Source organism: Strongylocentrotus purpuratus, unplaced genomic scaffold, assembly GCF_000002235.5.
Source record: "Strongylocentrotus purpuratus isolate Spur 01 unplaced genomic scaffold, Spur_5.0 spur5_scaffold_16, whole genome shotgun sequence".
In the NCBI taxonomy this organism is placed as follows: Eukaryota; Metazoa; Echinodermata; class Echinoidea; order Camarodonta; family Strongylocentrotidae; genus Strongylocentrotus; species Strongylocentrotus purpuratus.
The window spans coordinates 14,422,024-14,437,099 of NW_022145601.1; the positions used below are offsets into that span (position 1 = coordinate 14,422,024).

Here is a 15,076-nt window from a genome sequence, read left to right on the forward strand (position 1 = left end):
TATGCAAACGCCTCCAATCAGAATTTACAATGATGGTTTTCTACAGAGGACGAGGGACTAAATGTTAACGAGCCTTTGCCTAAAACAGCGAGGTGGAATGAATCAATGAAGAGCGAACCTCGTTAGTCTATGGGATTGTTTGCCACGTTACTATGGTGATGGCCTTGCTTAGTATTAAAGGGCAATCGAACCTTTGTAATTACTCCATGGAAGCGGTAATATAAGAGAAACAGAATGGCGACAGTTTGAAATAAATTGGACCAATTATAATTACGCTACGAATGTTTAAAATATGGCATCTCTTAAGCTATGCGAATCTCAAATTGGTATTTTTTTCGTCACTAGATTGTGACGTATCACGGACAATTTCTGCCGTTGTGCAAAGTATTTCAAATTTTAGTTTGCTACTAAGTGCCTTCTCCCGTGGGGCATTACACAAATTAGATTATTGATAGCTTATCATTAAAGGATCTTTTAAAGCCCCACTGCCTACTTGTAGCTACTTGCTCCCTCTATATAGAAAACTTCTCCAATCGGTGCCTGTTGGTCCCCCATGATCTTCTTTTTATTATGTTAGTTGAGAGCTGAGTTGATGAGATAGCCACATGTCAGTGACTTGGCTGGGTGGTCTTATCCCTTCTGGTCCAGTAGTATTGACGATCTTTAAAATGATGTCATTACAAAAAAGATATTTTCGTCATTTCGAACAGAAACTATGAACAGAACGGTTATGCAATATGTCATTGTTATTTCAACTATTAGCTGTTTTCCTAGTGTTTGCTGTGGAAAAATTTAATCTAAGGCAAAATCAACAGCCTCGTTCATCACCTTTTGAAACCTACTATTTAAACATTCCACAGACGTACATGTATACACAGGCTGTTCAAATTGACATTTTTCTTTGGGCTGATTTCTCGAAAGTTTTGGTGATCGTGTTATGAAGAAATTTGTTTAATAAACGCACAATCATGCCGGGGGAAACGCTTTTTGCAAGAAGATCCGCGGGGTGAGCCGGAACTCCTTGATTTGAGAAAATCACACGTTAGTTCTCTCTTTTTCACAAGCAGGTGAATACAAAATGATCGGTTTATGTACATGTATAGCCAACTAGTGCTAGTTAATATACGTGTGTACAACATGATTGTTAAATTTGACATTCATGGTACGTTAGCAAGTTCGTTTGTCTACGGTTTGAATCCGATTCGGTAGTTATTCTGACTAAAAAGTTAAATGCACAAAAATTCCGGTTATTAGTATTTCTTATCATCATTCAGAACGTAAATCGGGAAGACGATGCTTGTTTAGATTTTCGTATCTAATATGATTGTCATTTTTTCGAAAATCAGATCGCAGGAGCATCGTATAGTGTGCGTTGGGCATATTAAACGCTTACCCTAATCCCGACCCTAACCCTAACCTAAACGCAATTGTCATCCTATAACATATGATGAAGGTATCTTGGAGGACGTGTCCTCGGAGCAAATGTCGGATCACAGTCAAATCATTCCTCTTTGTGCAATATATACTGTTTAGACGTAGATCCTAATCAAAATGATTGTTCGAGAGCGTACACGTGACCAGGCATTTATTTTGCCGAACACTTAATTTTGATAATGACCAGTCATTATCAAAAGGTCATTAGTAAAATCATGTTATAAAACTTCATTTTATTAAAAAAAATAAAACATCATCTTATAAAACATCATTTTATTAAAAAAAATAAAACATCATTTTATTAAAAAAAATAAAACATCATCTTATTAAAGAAATAATACACATCATTTTGTTCGGGCATCTAGTAAAATTACCCACACTCGGTACCTTCGAAACAGTCCAGACACCCTCGGCTATCGCCTCGGGAGTGTTAGAGTGTTACTGGATCAGGCGCGTACGCAGGGGGGGGGGGGGTTAACCCCCCTTTGGTAGTTTTATGTATGTAAACCCCCCTAAAAAAACGTAAAACCCCCTCCCCCCCTTTTTTATTTTTTTTATTTATTTATTTTTATTAAAAAAAATAAAAAACAAAATTATTCCCACGGCCGACCCAAAAAAGGTGACCTTATCCCCCCCCCCCAACTGAGCAAAATGTCAAATTTCCAAATTTCGAGACCCCCCCCCCCCCAAAAAAAAATGACCTCTTACACCCCCCCCCCCCCCCCCCGATTTATAAATGTTAAAACCCCCCTTGAAAAAATCCTGCGTACGCGCCTGTACTGGATGGACATGATTTGCAGAAGCAGACGATGTCCCATGACATCTCACACCTTTTCAGTGCCTGTTTCTTCATCTTCTCTTGAGTTCTTTCTCTTACTTCATTACCGTCAGGCTAAATTTGTAATCTATTACCTCGCTCTATACCCCTCGCATGTTTTTATTTTGATGACAAATGCAGCGATACAAACTTAAACGAATCTGTTGCTTGTAAACAAAAAAAGACGCCATTGTATATTCAGCTGCACACACCGCGGTATGTTCGGCGTTTCAAGAGGGAACAAATGCCGTCCTTAATTTCATTCCGGGTGGTTTTCAATTTGAAAGTGTGGTTTCTTTGATTGATAATTAACCCCTATCCTGTGTATTTACAAACAAAATATTTTAGTTATCAGAATCGGTTTCATATCCCCTTTTGAATGGTTTGAAATACCATCACATTCTTCAGGTGCTATGCGCGGGCTGTATTTAAGCGTTTTGTAATTTATAATAATCATTACTTCGAATATCTCCAAGCATTGGATTTTGATAACCTCAGTGCAGCCTTTTCACACACACCTAAAATTCATCGTATCTAGAGATGATTAGTATAAACATGTTTAACTCAACAGTTTCAAACACGTTTAAAGAAAAATTTCCCTGTGTGAACATCGTTTATACGATGTTCGGATAGATACGAAGTCGCGATTCATACGCCCCTCAAAGCAGGCTGCAGATACGAAGTTCGTATCTAGAGAGCTTGACATTTTGTGTTTGACGGTTTAAACGTGTTTAAACTGGATGTAGCGTGTGCTTTGTTTGATATGACCTGACCTTCAATGCGCAATGGCACTACTGCGCATTTTAAGAGCAGTAGTTAATCACGAAACGATTAACGATCGCACCGAAATTTCTGTGTGTGAATGATGTTGTATGTACACATGATTAGTTTAAAGCCCTTTAAACTAATCATGTTTATAGAATTTTAGCTTTGTGTGAAAAGGCTGCTAGTCGAATCAAAGTTTCAACTTTGCAATAATGAAAATAAAGTTAGTTTTTAAAATCAATGAATATCTACTTTAAGCATTTGGGAATTAGATGATTCAGTTGTTAACGGTTTAAAATCATCATTAGCTCCCGTCAAAGTAAAAAACAAATATTAATGTATATTGCAATGATTAATATAACAAATTACCTTTGAAAGCCATAAAGACGAAAGCTTTGCAAAAGCGTTATTTTCAAAGGAATGATATCAGTTGCAAATTTATTATAAACAAAAAGATTTTCAAGTTGTCCATATTAATTTGGCGTGGAGTTTGTCACACCGCTCTCTAAAGCACAAATTAATTTATCTGAGAAAATTAATGTATCTATATTATTCTGGTATGGGTTAATTCATTATTGATAATATCTCATCTTTCTCTTTTCATGACAACGGAACGTCTGTCCGCTTTTATTGCAAAGTCAAACGTAAATCCACACGTGGAAATGATGTATGGTAAATGTGCAGGAGTGGTTCGGAAAAGCATGTGTACGATTTACCGTATAGTTTACATATATTATATTGTACAGTATATATATATATATTTGGAGGGGGCAGGGCTTGAGAACTACAAAACCCCTACTAGTAAATCCACATCCTAAATTCGGTGGTCATGTTGGTTGAAAGTTACAGTGGAATGAGCGTCCATGCAAATTTTGCATTATTGGTTCCCTGCATGTAATGTCATGTATTTCCCTCTTGTATTATACAACGATATGACTTTGGTATAATAATCGAGTTAAAACAACTTTTGGTGCAATATGTCAAAGACATGTGAATAGTAAAAGGAAGAACAAATAAGAGATGTAAGGAGAGTATGAGAGAGAGAGAGAGAGAGAGAGAGGATAGAGAAATGGAGAGAGAGGTGGTGAAAAGGGAGGAAAAGAAGATATATATATAGAGAGAGAGAGAGAGAGAGAGAGAGAGGGAGAGAGAGAGAGAGAGAGAGAGAAGGGGTAGAGAAAAGGCGAGGGCTGGTGAAAAAGGAGAAGAATATATGATATGTATATATATGTATATATATACATAGAGAAAGAGAGAGAGAGAGAGAGTAGGGATAGATAAATGGAGAGAGGTGGTGAAAATGGAGGAAAGGAAGACAGTATAGAGAGAGAAAGTAGTGATAGAGTGACAGAAAGAAAGAGTCGGGGGCTAAGATAATGGTAAACTTATTTTACACCCACCCTGACACACACACAAACACTCATATTTTTATATGGGGATCTTCAAAAATAAACTTGTATTGTAATACAAACTCACCATCTTCTTTCAGTAGACAAAGATCAATGCAATGAAACACACGAATCCTTTATATGAATTAATTTATGTTAATTTGTGCAAATAACGATTATTTGAAACAATTTCCCATTCATATAGAAAAGAACAATAATGCATCTACTGATAGGGATAATGTGATTTATACAATAATAATTACTAATATTCATCTCGCCACTGAATTCAAGTCACTCCATGACTTGTAACATTGCTTTATTACCAGCAAATATCGTTTGTTTGGTGTTGTTGTTGTTGTTCTTCTGCTGAGATTAAACACGTTTAATGAGTGTATAAAGGATGCGTTCAAATTATTTCCCCGTCGTTTATAAAGTACATCGTACTTTTACCTAAACTCCTATGGTGCCATGAAACGTGATTCTTTTTTTAAATTAAGGGATGTTTTGTTTATTTTAGTCTCCTGTTGAGGGTGGTTTGAGGAATTTGCTCATCTCGATTTGAGATAATAAATATAAAAATAATGAAATAAGTCTACGCATGAATAACATACATTCAGACGAAGACCACATAGATCCTATAATGAGGGAGCTCAATGACAGGGACGCACACACACGCACATGCACGCACGCACACTCACGCACACGCACGCACGCACACGCCGGATCAGAGATCAGACACGACTGGGCATCTTTTCACGTAACCGTCATAAGTACAAGTTTACCGACATCTCATTGAAATGCATGTCAATTATACAGCACAGACGTTTTAATGTTATGCCGGAGGTCGGTAAACTTGTTCTAATGACGGTTCCGTGAAAGGCTGCCAGGAGAACCAATTGTAGAATCGCGTAAAAGATCAAACAGAAAGACGAGTTTTAGAGCCGATAGATTTATTTCGTTCAATAAATAGTTTATAACATGGTTAGTGTAAAATAAGAATGATAGGCATTTGTTTAAAAATGCACACATTGATGAAATGATCTTGAATTTCCCTTCATCGGTAAGCATGATTAGTATTTCACTGTGAAAAAAGTGTAAATCATACAGTAACGTATTTTCTTATTTAATTAGAAATTTTAAAAATGACGAAAAAAGGGCATTATTCTCAGATGTATGAAACTAGATTAATTACCAGGTAAACTTGGTTTTTTTCAAAATCGATAAAGGCAACGTACACAGTAGTATATGTAGCTATTTGCTTTTCTGAGTTACTGTTTTAGCCATAATCACAAGACATTAATAAACATGCTGTCATTGAGTTGTCCAGGAGGTTTAGGGAATGCATTGGTACATATTTAGGTATCTTATTTAATATGTTTATATACGTTTTTGGGGAAATGAGGATAAATAAGACTTGAAACAATTTAGTTATCATAAATTCATCATACATGGTTATAACGATTCACACCTTCATTAAATCAAGTCACACGACTATACCACAAGAAAAATAAAGACTAATATGTTTCGGGTCTTTTGGGTCCTATTTTACTCTATCGTTGGTGATCGATATGACGGAATGAAGCTAACTCTCTTCTTGATAGTCTTGGTCGTCTGCTTCTTCTTCTTCAAACTCGCCCTCCTCTTCGGCGGTGGCGTCCTGGTACTGCTGGTACTCGGACACCAAGTCGTTCATGTTGCTCTCAGCCTCAGTGAACTCCATCTCGTCCATACCCTCACCAGTGTACCAATGGAGGAAGGCTTTTCGTCTGAACATAGCGGTGAACTGCTCAGAGATGCGCTTGAAGAGTTCCTGGATGGCGGTGCTGTTGCCTACAAAGGTAGCGGACATCTTAAGTCCGCGAGGAGGGATGTCACAAACAGCGGTCTTGACATTATTCGGGATCCATTCGACGAAGTAGCTGCTGTTCTTGTTTTGTACGTTGAGCATTTGTTCGTCGACCTCCTTCATGGACATGCGGCCACGGAAAACGGCGGCAACGGTCAGGTAGCGGCCGTGGCGAGGATCGCATGCGGCCATCATGTTCTTGGCATCGAAAATCTGTTGAGTGAGTTCAGGAACAGTGAGGGCACGATACTGCTGACTACCACGGCTAGTAAGAGGAGCAAAGCCAGGAATGAAGAAATGAAGACGAGGAAAGGGAACCATGTTTACAGCCAGCTTACGGAGATCTGCGTTCAACTGTCCAGGGAATCTCAGACAGGTCGTTATGCCACTCATGGTTGCACAAACGAGATGATTCAAGTCACCATAGGTCGGAGTAGTGAGCTTCAGGGTACGGAAGCAGATATCGTAGAGGGCTTCGTTGTCGATGCAGAAAGTCTCATCGGTGTTCTCGACCAGTTGATGGACGGAGAGGGTGGCGTTGTAGGGTTCGACAACGGTGTCTGAAACCTTCGGCGAAGGGACGACGCTAAATGTTGTCATAATTCGATCGGGATACTCTTCACGGATCTTGCTGATAAGAAGGGTACCCATTCCAGAACCCGTGCCACCACCAAGAGAGTGTGTCAATTGAAAACCCTGTATCATGATACAAAAATGATATCAAAGTCGGTTTAATACATTTATAACATTGAAACAAACTAAATCAACACTTTACACAGGTTGCTCTACAGGGCAAAATACGCTACTGCTATTATTACTGTCAATCTTAACTATACAAAGAAAGCAATGATTACATTTCTGAAACAAACAAATACATTCTAAGTTACACACTTTCTATTTAATACCCTACAAAAAAGTGCACTTCTGCTATTGTTGTTGTTAATCTTGACTATATAGAAAACAATATTCTTATCTTACTTGGAGACAATCACAGCTCTCAGCTTCTTTCCGCACGATATCCAAGACAGAGTCCACCAGTTCAGCGCCCTCTGTGTAGTGTCCCTTGGCCCAGTTGTTCCCTGCCCCGCTCTGGCCGAAGACGAAGTTGTCTGGTCTGAAGATCTGACCAAATGGACCAGAACGGACAGAGTCCATGGTGCCTGGCTCGAGATCGACGAGCACGGCTCGTGGAACGTACTTGCCGCCGGTAGCCTCATTGTAATAGACGTTGATACGCTCGAGCTGGAGATCAGAGTCGCCATGGTAGGTACCAGTCGGGTCGATGCCATGTTCATCAGAGATCACCTCCCAGAACTATTACGATAAATCGTGAAAAGGAATGGTTCTATCTTAGATATTTTGTTGTCTCATAACCACATCAACAACCAAAAGAACAGCCACAATAATAACGATACTAATAATTAGAAATGATAATAATTCAGTACGCCTATGCCGCTGAGTCTTTAATCTACACAAATACGAAACAAAGAACTCGTATACACGATAATATTGTATGCTTGTGAGTATAGGCGACCAGGTATTCGACACCTTTTAATTCTCTCCGAGGGACTTGAGGATTTATAATGCCTTAACAAAGGGCACCAGCGCGTCGACATGGATTTGGACTCAGGACCTTTACTTAGGAGTCCACTTCTCTATACCACAGAACCATCACGCTTCCTTTGTTTAAATGGATTGTCAACATTTTAGAAAACCCTTTGCAGTGCATTTCCCTAACTAAAAGCGGAACAGTACGGGCTGTCGATTGGTGATCTGAAACGGTTTATCGAAATGCGCTATCATCAAAAAAGTGTTTTTTTTCCCTCCAAGTTACAAGGAATTAATTTCAAGAGAAACGAATCTTTGACTCACCTTTGCTCCGATCTGGTTACCACACTGACCTGCCTGAAGGTGAACAATCTCTCGCATAGTGATAGATTTGGTGGGATTTTAATCCCACAAGAAAATGAAATGACTTGATGATGTGCAAACACCTCCAATCGGAATATACAATGATGGTTGTCTATAGAGCATGAGGGAGCGAATGTTAACGAGCCGTTGCCTGCATATAGTTATATGGACTGTTCCCTTCCATTCGCTTTACCCACCAACAAAGGAAAGCATCCGTACCTAGTATGCAAATTTGCTGGGATCAACTCAAATTTCTCATTTGTAGATAATAGCAGCAACGGAAATCTATTTACAACCGGCGTGCAATTTGAGACGATCCCAGAGGGCCTTGGCATGGAATCGACCAATAGCAACTGAAATCTTGAAGTTCTTGGCCAATATTAATCTGCTTTTGTTGTCGCGACAGTCGCATTGGGGTAGCATCGCCGTTGCTATGGGGACAGCGATGTGGAATGAGTTAATGAAGCGCAAACCTCGTTAGTCTATGGGATTGTTTGCAACGTTGCTATGGTGATGAAACGATCGTATATAGCTCAAGGACCTTGATTAGTTGGAGAGTATTAAAGGACAATCCAACCTTTATAATTATTCCATTTGTATGGAAGCGGTAATGTAAGAGAAACAGAATGGCGAAAATTTGAAATATATCGGACTAATTATAATTACGCTATGAATTGTTCAAAATATGACATCCCTAAAGCTATGCGAATCTCAAATTGGCATTTTTTTTTCGTCACTGGATTGTGATGCAGTCACGGACAACTCTCCCTTGTGTCGTGTTGTACAAAAGTATTACAATTTGTTGTTTTGCTACTAAGCGCCTTCTTCCTTGGGGCGTTTAATACACAAAGTATATAATGGAAAGCTTATCATTAAAGATTCTCTTAAATAAGGAATCACTCCCTAGTCATACAAAAAATACATTTTAGTCATTTTAAACAGAAACTACGAATAAAAAAAGGTTATGCAATATGTCATTGTAATTTCTACTGTACTTATTCACCCCCTAGTGTTTGCTTTAAAGAATACGAGTCTAATAATCATTCGTTCGTAGCCCATGGTTACCGGAGATAGAAGAGGTCGCCGTTTATTTTGAACTAGAAGTTTGAGACCATCCCTGGCATGCTGGCATCCGTTTGACCAATAGCGTTTGGTCGATTCTAAGTTCGTGGTCACTTTTACCTTGGAATTATTCCTCCATAATGGACAGAGGGTGATATCGTTGCCGTAACCATGGAGACATCAAGCTAGCATGACCATCGGAAAACGAAGCCTGTACCTCGTTTAGTTTACGAAGTAGAAGCCATGTTGTCATGGTGATAGAATGTAAACAAAAACTGGACGTTGTCTTGAGTGCAAATCTTATATCATAAATGACCAGCTCCTTTACTTCTTCTAGACTTGTAAAAACTGCTCGCAAACGACATTCCAAATAAAGGGAAAAACGGCACACTGCTTTTTTTCCCGTTACTAACATGTCCGTTACGGACATTCATAATTATTATTAAATGGCTTTGTTAATCCTAGAGGTCTAAAAAAGAAAAGAAAGAGAACGTAAGAATTAACATACATGAATAAAAAACAAAATGTGAAATGAACGTCGTATACAAAAAAAAAACAATCACAAAATAGTACATTATATTGTAAGATCCTGTACAATAATATAACAAAAAATAAAAAAATCCACCCCTCCGTAACCCTTCCTACCCAATTATACTCATGGCACCGCTGCACTGTACTGAGAATCTGTTATATAATTATGCTGCTACACTGTTTAAAATGAAAAGGGAAAAAAGGGAATTTGAAGAAGAAAAATATGCTGGGTATGGTCTCGTGGTTATCCACTTGAATCGAAAGTAAAAAGAGTCGGATAGTCTGCTTTTCGTTCATAACAGATTCAATGAATTTTAGCAGGGATTTTTTGTTGTTGAAATTCACGCCTTCACCGCTTCACTGTGGCAATGAGTTAAAACTTTACACAGTGCAATTGCATAGATGTTCGTACGTACCTACCTGGGAGATCATTATCTTGGGCAGAATCTAAGCTTTTTTAAAAAAACCTCTCGTTTGTTGAGCATTCCATTTGAGGAGAGGAAAAAATTAAACAGTAGTTAGTACAAAATGAGTACATCAACATCTTAAAATTCATGACATAAGAAGGGGCTATAGTCCTACCACCAGACCGCAGTTTTTTGTTTGGAGGTTATCAAAATCAGACATCAGTCCTATTCAATATACATAAAAGGTCAAGCATTATCATATAGTATAACGGTTTTCCTTTCTGTCGTACAGGCTATAGATATAGTCCTAACTCAATTTTATCATAGAAGGGTGCAGAGGACCTTTCCTTATTATTTACATTTCATGGAGCAATTTGGGCTGGTTTTTATATCTGAAATGGAGCTTTTATTCTATAGGCATTGTATTATGTTACGCATCACAAGCTCCAAGAGAGATGCCCATTGTCTGACTAAGGGTGGTATCTTCGAAAGCGGACTAACTTTAGTCCATGGTTTAATCCACCTACTAATTATGGAATGCCAAGTGTCCATATGAATATGTTTTTGAATAATTTAATCTGTCACTAAATTAAAATAAAATGTAATAACGTAACTATTTAACAACAATGCAACTATGGTATAATTATGTTATCATGGTAATTTAGGAATATATCAAACTATTCAAAAATATATTCATATGGACACTTGGCATTCCATATTTGTTCGGTGGATTAAGCCATGGACTAAAGTTAGTCCGTTTTTGAGAATACCACCCTTAGAGTTTACCCTCCGTGTCCATGGAAACGAGAATTCGCTTGATATCCGTTCTTTATTGATTCCTGTAAAACGGCCTTGATTTCCTTTCGGCAATCAAATAATCAATTAACGGCATGACAACCACGAGCTGATGATCAAGTAGTTAATGCAACACAGCCAATATTAATTCCTCTGCTTTGAAAACTAGACATACGTTATACTGCCAACGGCTTCTATAACGCTATAATTGTACTATTCTTTTTCTTCTTCAGATGACATTGAGAAATGAAATATAGGTTCACAAGATTTGAAAATAAGTATAAAATGGCCTCAATGGCCTCATACAGCAAATATGTAAAGCAAATAACACAAGTGAAATGAATCAAAAAGGTCCCATCTGGACTCTTTACTTTGTTAGCATATCTAATATTGTATCACACACACACGCACACACACACACACACACACGTACACACACGCACACACACACATGCACATTTTTTTTTTTTTTTTTTAACAATTTTGTTTTATTTCTCCAGATGTGTAATACAAACCATGACATACAATTGAATAAAATAAACGTGTTCAATATTGATGCTTTTACATAAACATAATTAAACACAAACTTATTTGCAGTATAATATAACTTAGCAACAAAGTAAACGTATAAGTACCTAAACATAATATGTCAATTGTTAATGTTATTTACTTATATATTACAAAAAAAAAAAAAATCTGGAGATAATTTTACTGAAACAATCCTGCCCCCTCCCTGCCCCCTACATCACACAGACATACTCACCCTCTATCACACAAACATACTCACCTACTCACACACATACTCACCCACCCACCCACCCACCCCCCCCCCCCCACACACACACAGTACTCACTCAGTGGATGTCTGCCAACATTCTCAACTTAAGAAAAATATACTAAATAAGTTATCCAGGCCGCAAAATCGAGTTACGCTTTTAACAAGCTCACGGTGGAGAAGAAAGCAAATCTTAATTAATCTTAAGCTGCTCCCACTTTAAAAAATGTGATCCTAGCTTTCCCATTTTAATTGCTATTTTCTTTTCCTCATCCCTATACTTAAAAATGCTTTTTTTCATCTTTTCTAAAGTTAGTACTCGCCCCCCCGATCTCGACATAAATGTAACATACTTCACCATGAAAATGATAGTATTACACATTTTTATTCTATATGAACTACCTACCAACCCAACAAATATATCTCGCCATTCTAAATCTTTAATTTCATCTAACTCAAAAAGTTGTATTAAAGCCTGCCATAACCTTTGAACGCTCCCACAAGATAAAAATAAATGTTTGTATGTTTCTATTTCCTGCTTACAAAACGAACATAAATTATCACCAACAAAACCAAATCTATGAAGATGCTCATTAGTGTATATGGCTCCATGCAATAATTTAAATTGAAATTCACGTTGTTTTCTAATGAGTATAGTAATTCTTGGTCTAACAAATATTTCTTTTAATTCTTTATCTATAAAATCATAATCATTTTGCCCATCCCTTACCTGCAAATCATACGTTCGTTGCAGTGCTTTGATGAAATAATCATAGATTGTTCTTGAACCCGCATCCACAAACTGTATTTTTTTACTAGAAATATGGAAATAAGTATTAAAGCTTATCAAATCAACCTCGAGGAATTCTATTAACCCTGAATCATCCTTCCATAACCTGGGTATCGCATCATAAATATCAATAATCATAAGCAAATTATTACCTTTCATACCGAGGTTCATAAAATATTTAACAGGCTTAACATGACCTTTCTCAACCAAATGATTCAGTTGAACAATCCCTCTTTCAAACAAGTATCTATCAAATATACTTTTTCCATTTATACATATATTCTGATTATTAAAAATAATTGGATTAATATAACCCTCCAAATATCTTAAATTACTTGTCTCTTGCCATGCTTGCAACATTTCCATATAGTATGGTGGAATATCTAAAACGAGTTTAATCTTGTTTAAATCATAATCACATAAAAAAAAAAAATCTACCACCCACAAACTGTAAGCAATGATCAAAAAACAATTTCCATCCCAAACTTTTCTCTCCATATAAAAGACGTTTTATCCACATTATGCGCTGTATTTTAACGGACATTTCAAAATTAATCATTCTTAATCCTCCAAAGTCATAATCCTGATACATTATTGCCCGTTTAATTCTATCTTTCCCCCTCCATATGAATTCAAATGAAATTTTTGCAACTTCTTTATATACCCAATGAGGGACAATAACGAGAGATGAAATATAATTTAATTTTGAAAGCGCATAAGTTTTTAGCAAATGTATTTTACCCATAATAGTTAAATCTCTTTGTTTCCACCATACAAGCAATTTTTTTATTTTACTTAGAATTTCTTTATAATTCAAATCATCTTTTAAACTTCGATCTAATGAATAACTAACCCCTAAAATATGTATTTCCTTAACCAAATTTCCAAATAAAGGCCCATCAGGTTTGTTCTCATCCTCACACATACACACGCACACACACACACACACACACACGCACACATGCCACAACACGTACACACAGTCTCTCTCTCTCTCTCCCCCTCTCTCTCTCTTTCTCTCTTCCCTAGACATTCCCATCTTTCTCCCTTATCTCCGCCCTTCCACCTCCCCCTCTCTCTCTGTCTTTTATTTTTCTGTCCCATTTCCACTCTTTTATACTGTCACAGTGTAATTTATTCTTATTCGCAGTCTTAAAAAGCAAGCATGCATATTAATTAAAATTTCTTCCATCTCTGATTTATTCATTGTTCATCGATTTTCTTTATCATGTTTATTATGCCAAATATATATGTTCATTGATTGTCCACGATTTCATTGATTGATTAATAAAGGTAATGTCATTGATTGATCATTTGTCTTCATTTCTTTAATAAATTGAATAACTGAAATCACTCAGCTGTAATAATTATAATATAGAGTATAAATAATGCGCCAACTCCACATAACTAATGTGTTCGAGGCGCATGGAGAAAAAAAGCTAAAAGTACACAAAAATACACACAAAAATGAACAAAAACAATGTGAAAGTAAATCTAAATCTACCGGAAAGCCGCTTTGAACAAATGAGTTTTGAGGTCATGTTTAAAGCAATCTACACTTGAAATATAACGAATATGTTGTGGCAATTTTTGTAACCGTGAAAGTTAAGATTGTGGCAGCTGAAACAAAAATGCATTACCAAATTCAAGTCGAGACGATATGAGGGCACGAACTATTTTTGTTGTGGCCGAGCGGGTTAAAGACTTGCGGATAATGCCTAAATTACGTAGTTGATACCTGACAGATTTACAAACACCTGGAATGGAAATTGTAGAATCAAATAAAGCTCCAAGATTTCTACATGATTTAGAGGGAGTAATAACATCATCATCAACCTTAATAAATGGAAGGCTGACCCTGCCTAATAGAGTTTTAGAACCGATAAACAACAGCTCCGGTTTCTCTTGATTTAATTTCAAGGAATTAGAGCTCATCCATTCTTGATATCATGAACACAAGCCTCAATGTTTTAATGGAATCAATGACATTGGTTTGGTTAGGTAGGAATGATGTATACAGTTGGATACCGTCTGCATAACAATGGCAATTAAAAGAGTGTTGTTGTATAATGACATTGCAAATGTTGCATATTGCCATAGTTTTAAATTCTAGCTCTTAAACCCTGACCTCAAAGAACAAAAAGAAACTGCAGATTTCTGCTAACAGATACCTTGAGAAACAGGAAACAGTCCAGTCAGAGAAAAATAAGAAGAATCAAGGATGAGAAGGAGGGGAGCAGAAAAAGAACAGAGGAGAGCAGAAAAAGAACAGAGGGCAGATTTTAAAAGATTAGTGGAACCACTTTGGGTGGCTCAAAAGAAAACTAACATCGTTCGTAGAATAAGGAAGGAAGGTGAAAAAAGAGAATAGGGGAGAGAAAGAAAGATCTGTCTGAGAGGGAGGGTGAGAAAGAGAGGGACACACACAGAGACACACATAGAGAGATATACATTGAGAGAGAAAGAGAGAGAGAGAGAGAGAGGGGGAGAGAGAGAGGGAGGGGGGAGAGAACAGAAAAGAGGGATTTTTTATCAACATATCCTGTTACATAACT

General features: G+C 37.1%; 1 protein-coding gene across 1 annotated transcript; it reads right to left on the reverse strand.

Annotated features, from left to right (window-relative positions):
- Positions 1 to 5,357: 5,357 nt before the first annotated feature.
- Positions 5,358 to 8,193, reverse strand: LOC594405 (tubulin beta-4B chain). The gene is made up of 3 exons (XM_793847.5): positions 8,123 to 8,193; positions 7,229 to 7,564; positions 5,358 to 6,946 (listed from the first exon to the last, which is right to left on the reverse strand). The coding sequence occupies exons 1-3, from the start codon at positions 8,177 to 8,179 to the stop codon at positions 5,987 to 5,989; spliced, it is 1,353 nt and encodes a 450-aa protein (XP_798940.3). The 5' UTR covers positions 8,180 to 8,193; the 3' UTR covers positions 5,358 to 5,986.
- Positions 8,194 to 15,076: the final 6,883 nt, after the last annotated feature.

Coding starts and splice junctions, on each gene's coding strand:
- LOC594405 (XM_793847.5), bottom strand. CDS start 8,179: ATGCGAGAGATTGTTCACCTTCAGGCAGGTCAGTGTGGTAACCAGATC. Junction 7,565..8,122: donor GTAACCAGATCGGAGCAAAG/GTGAGTCAAAGA, acceptor TTATCGTAATAG/TTCTGGGAGGTGATCTCTGA. Junction 6,947..7,228: donor AGAGCTGTGATTGTCTCCAA/GTAAGATAAGAA, acceptor ATCATGATACAG/GGTTTTCAATTGACACACTC.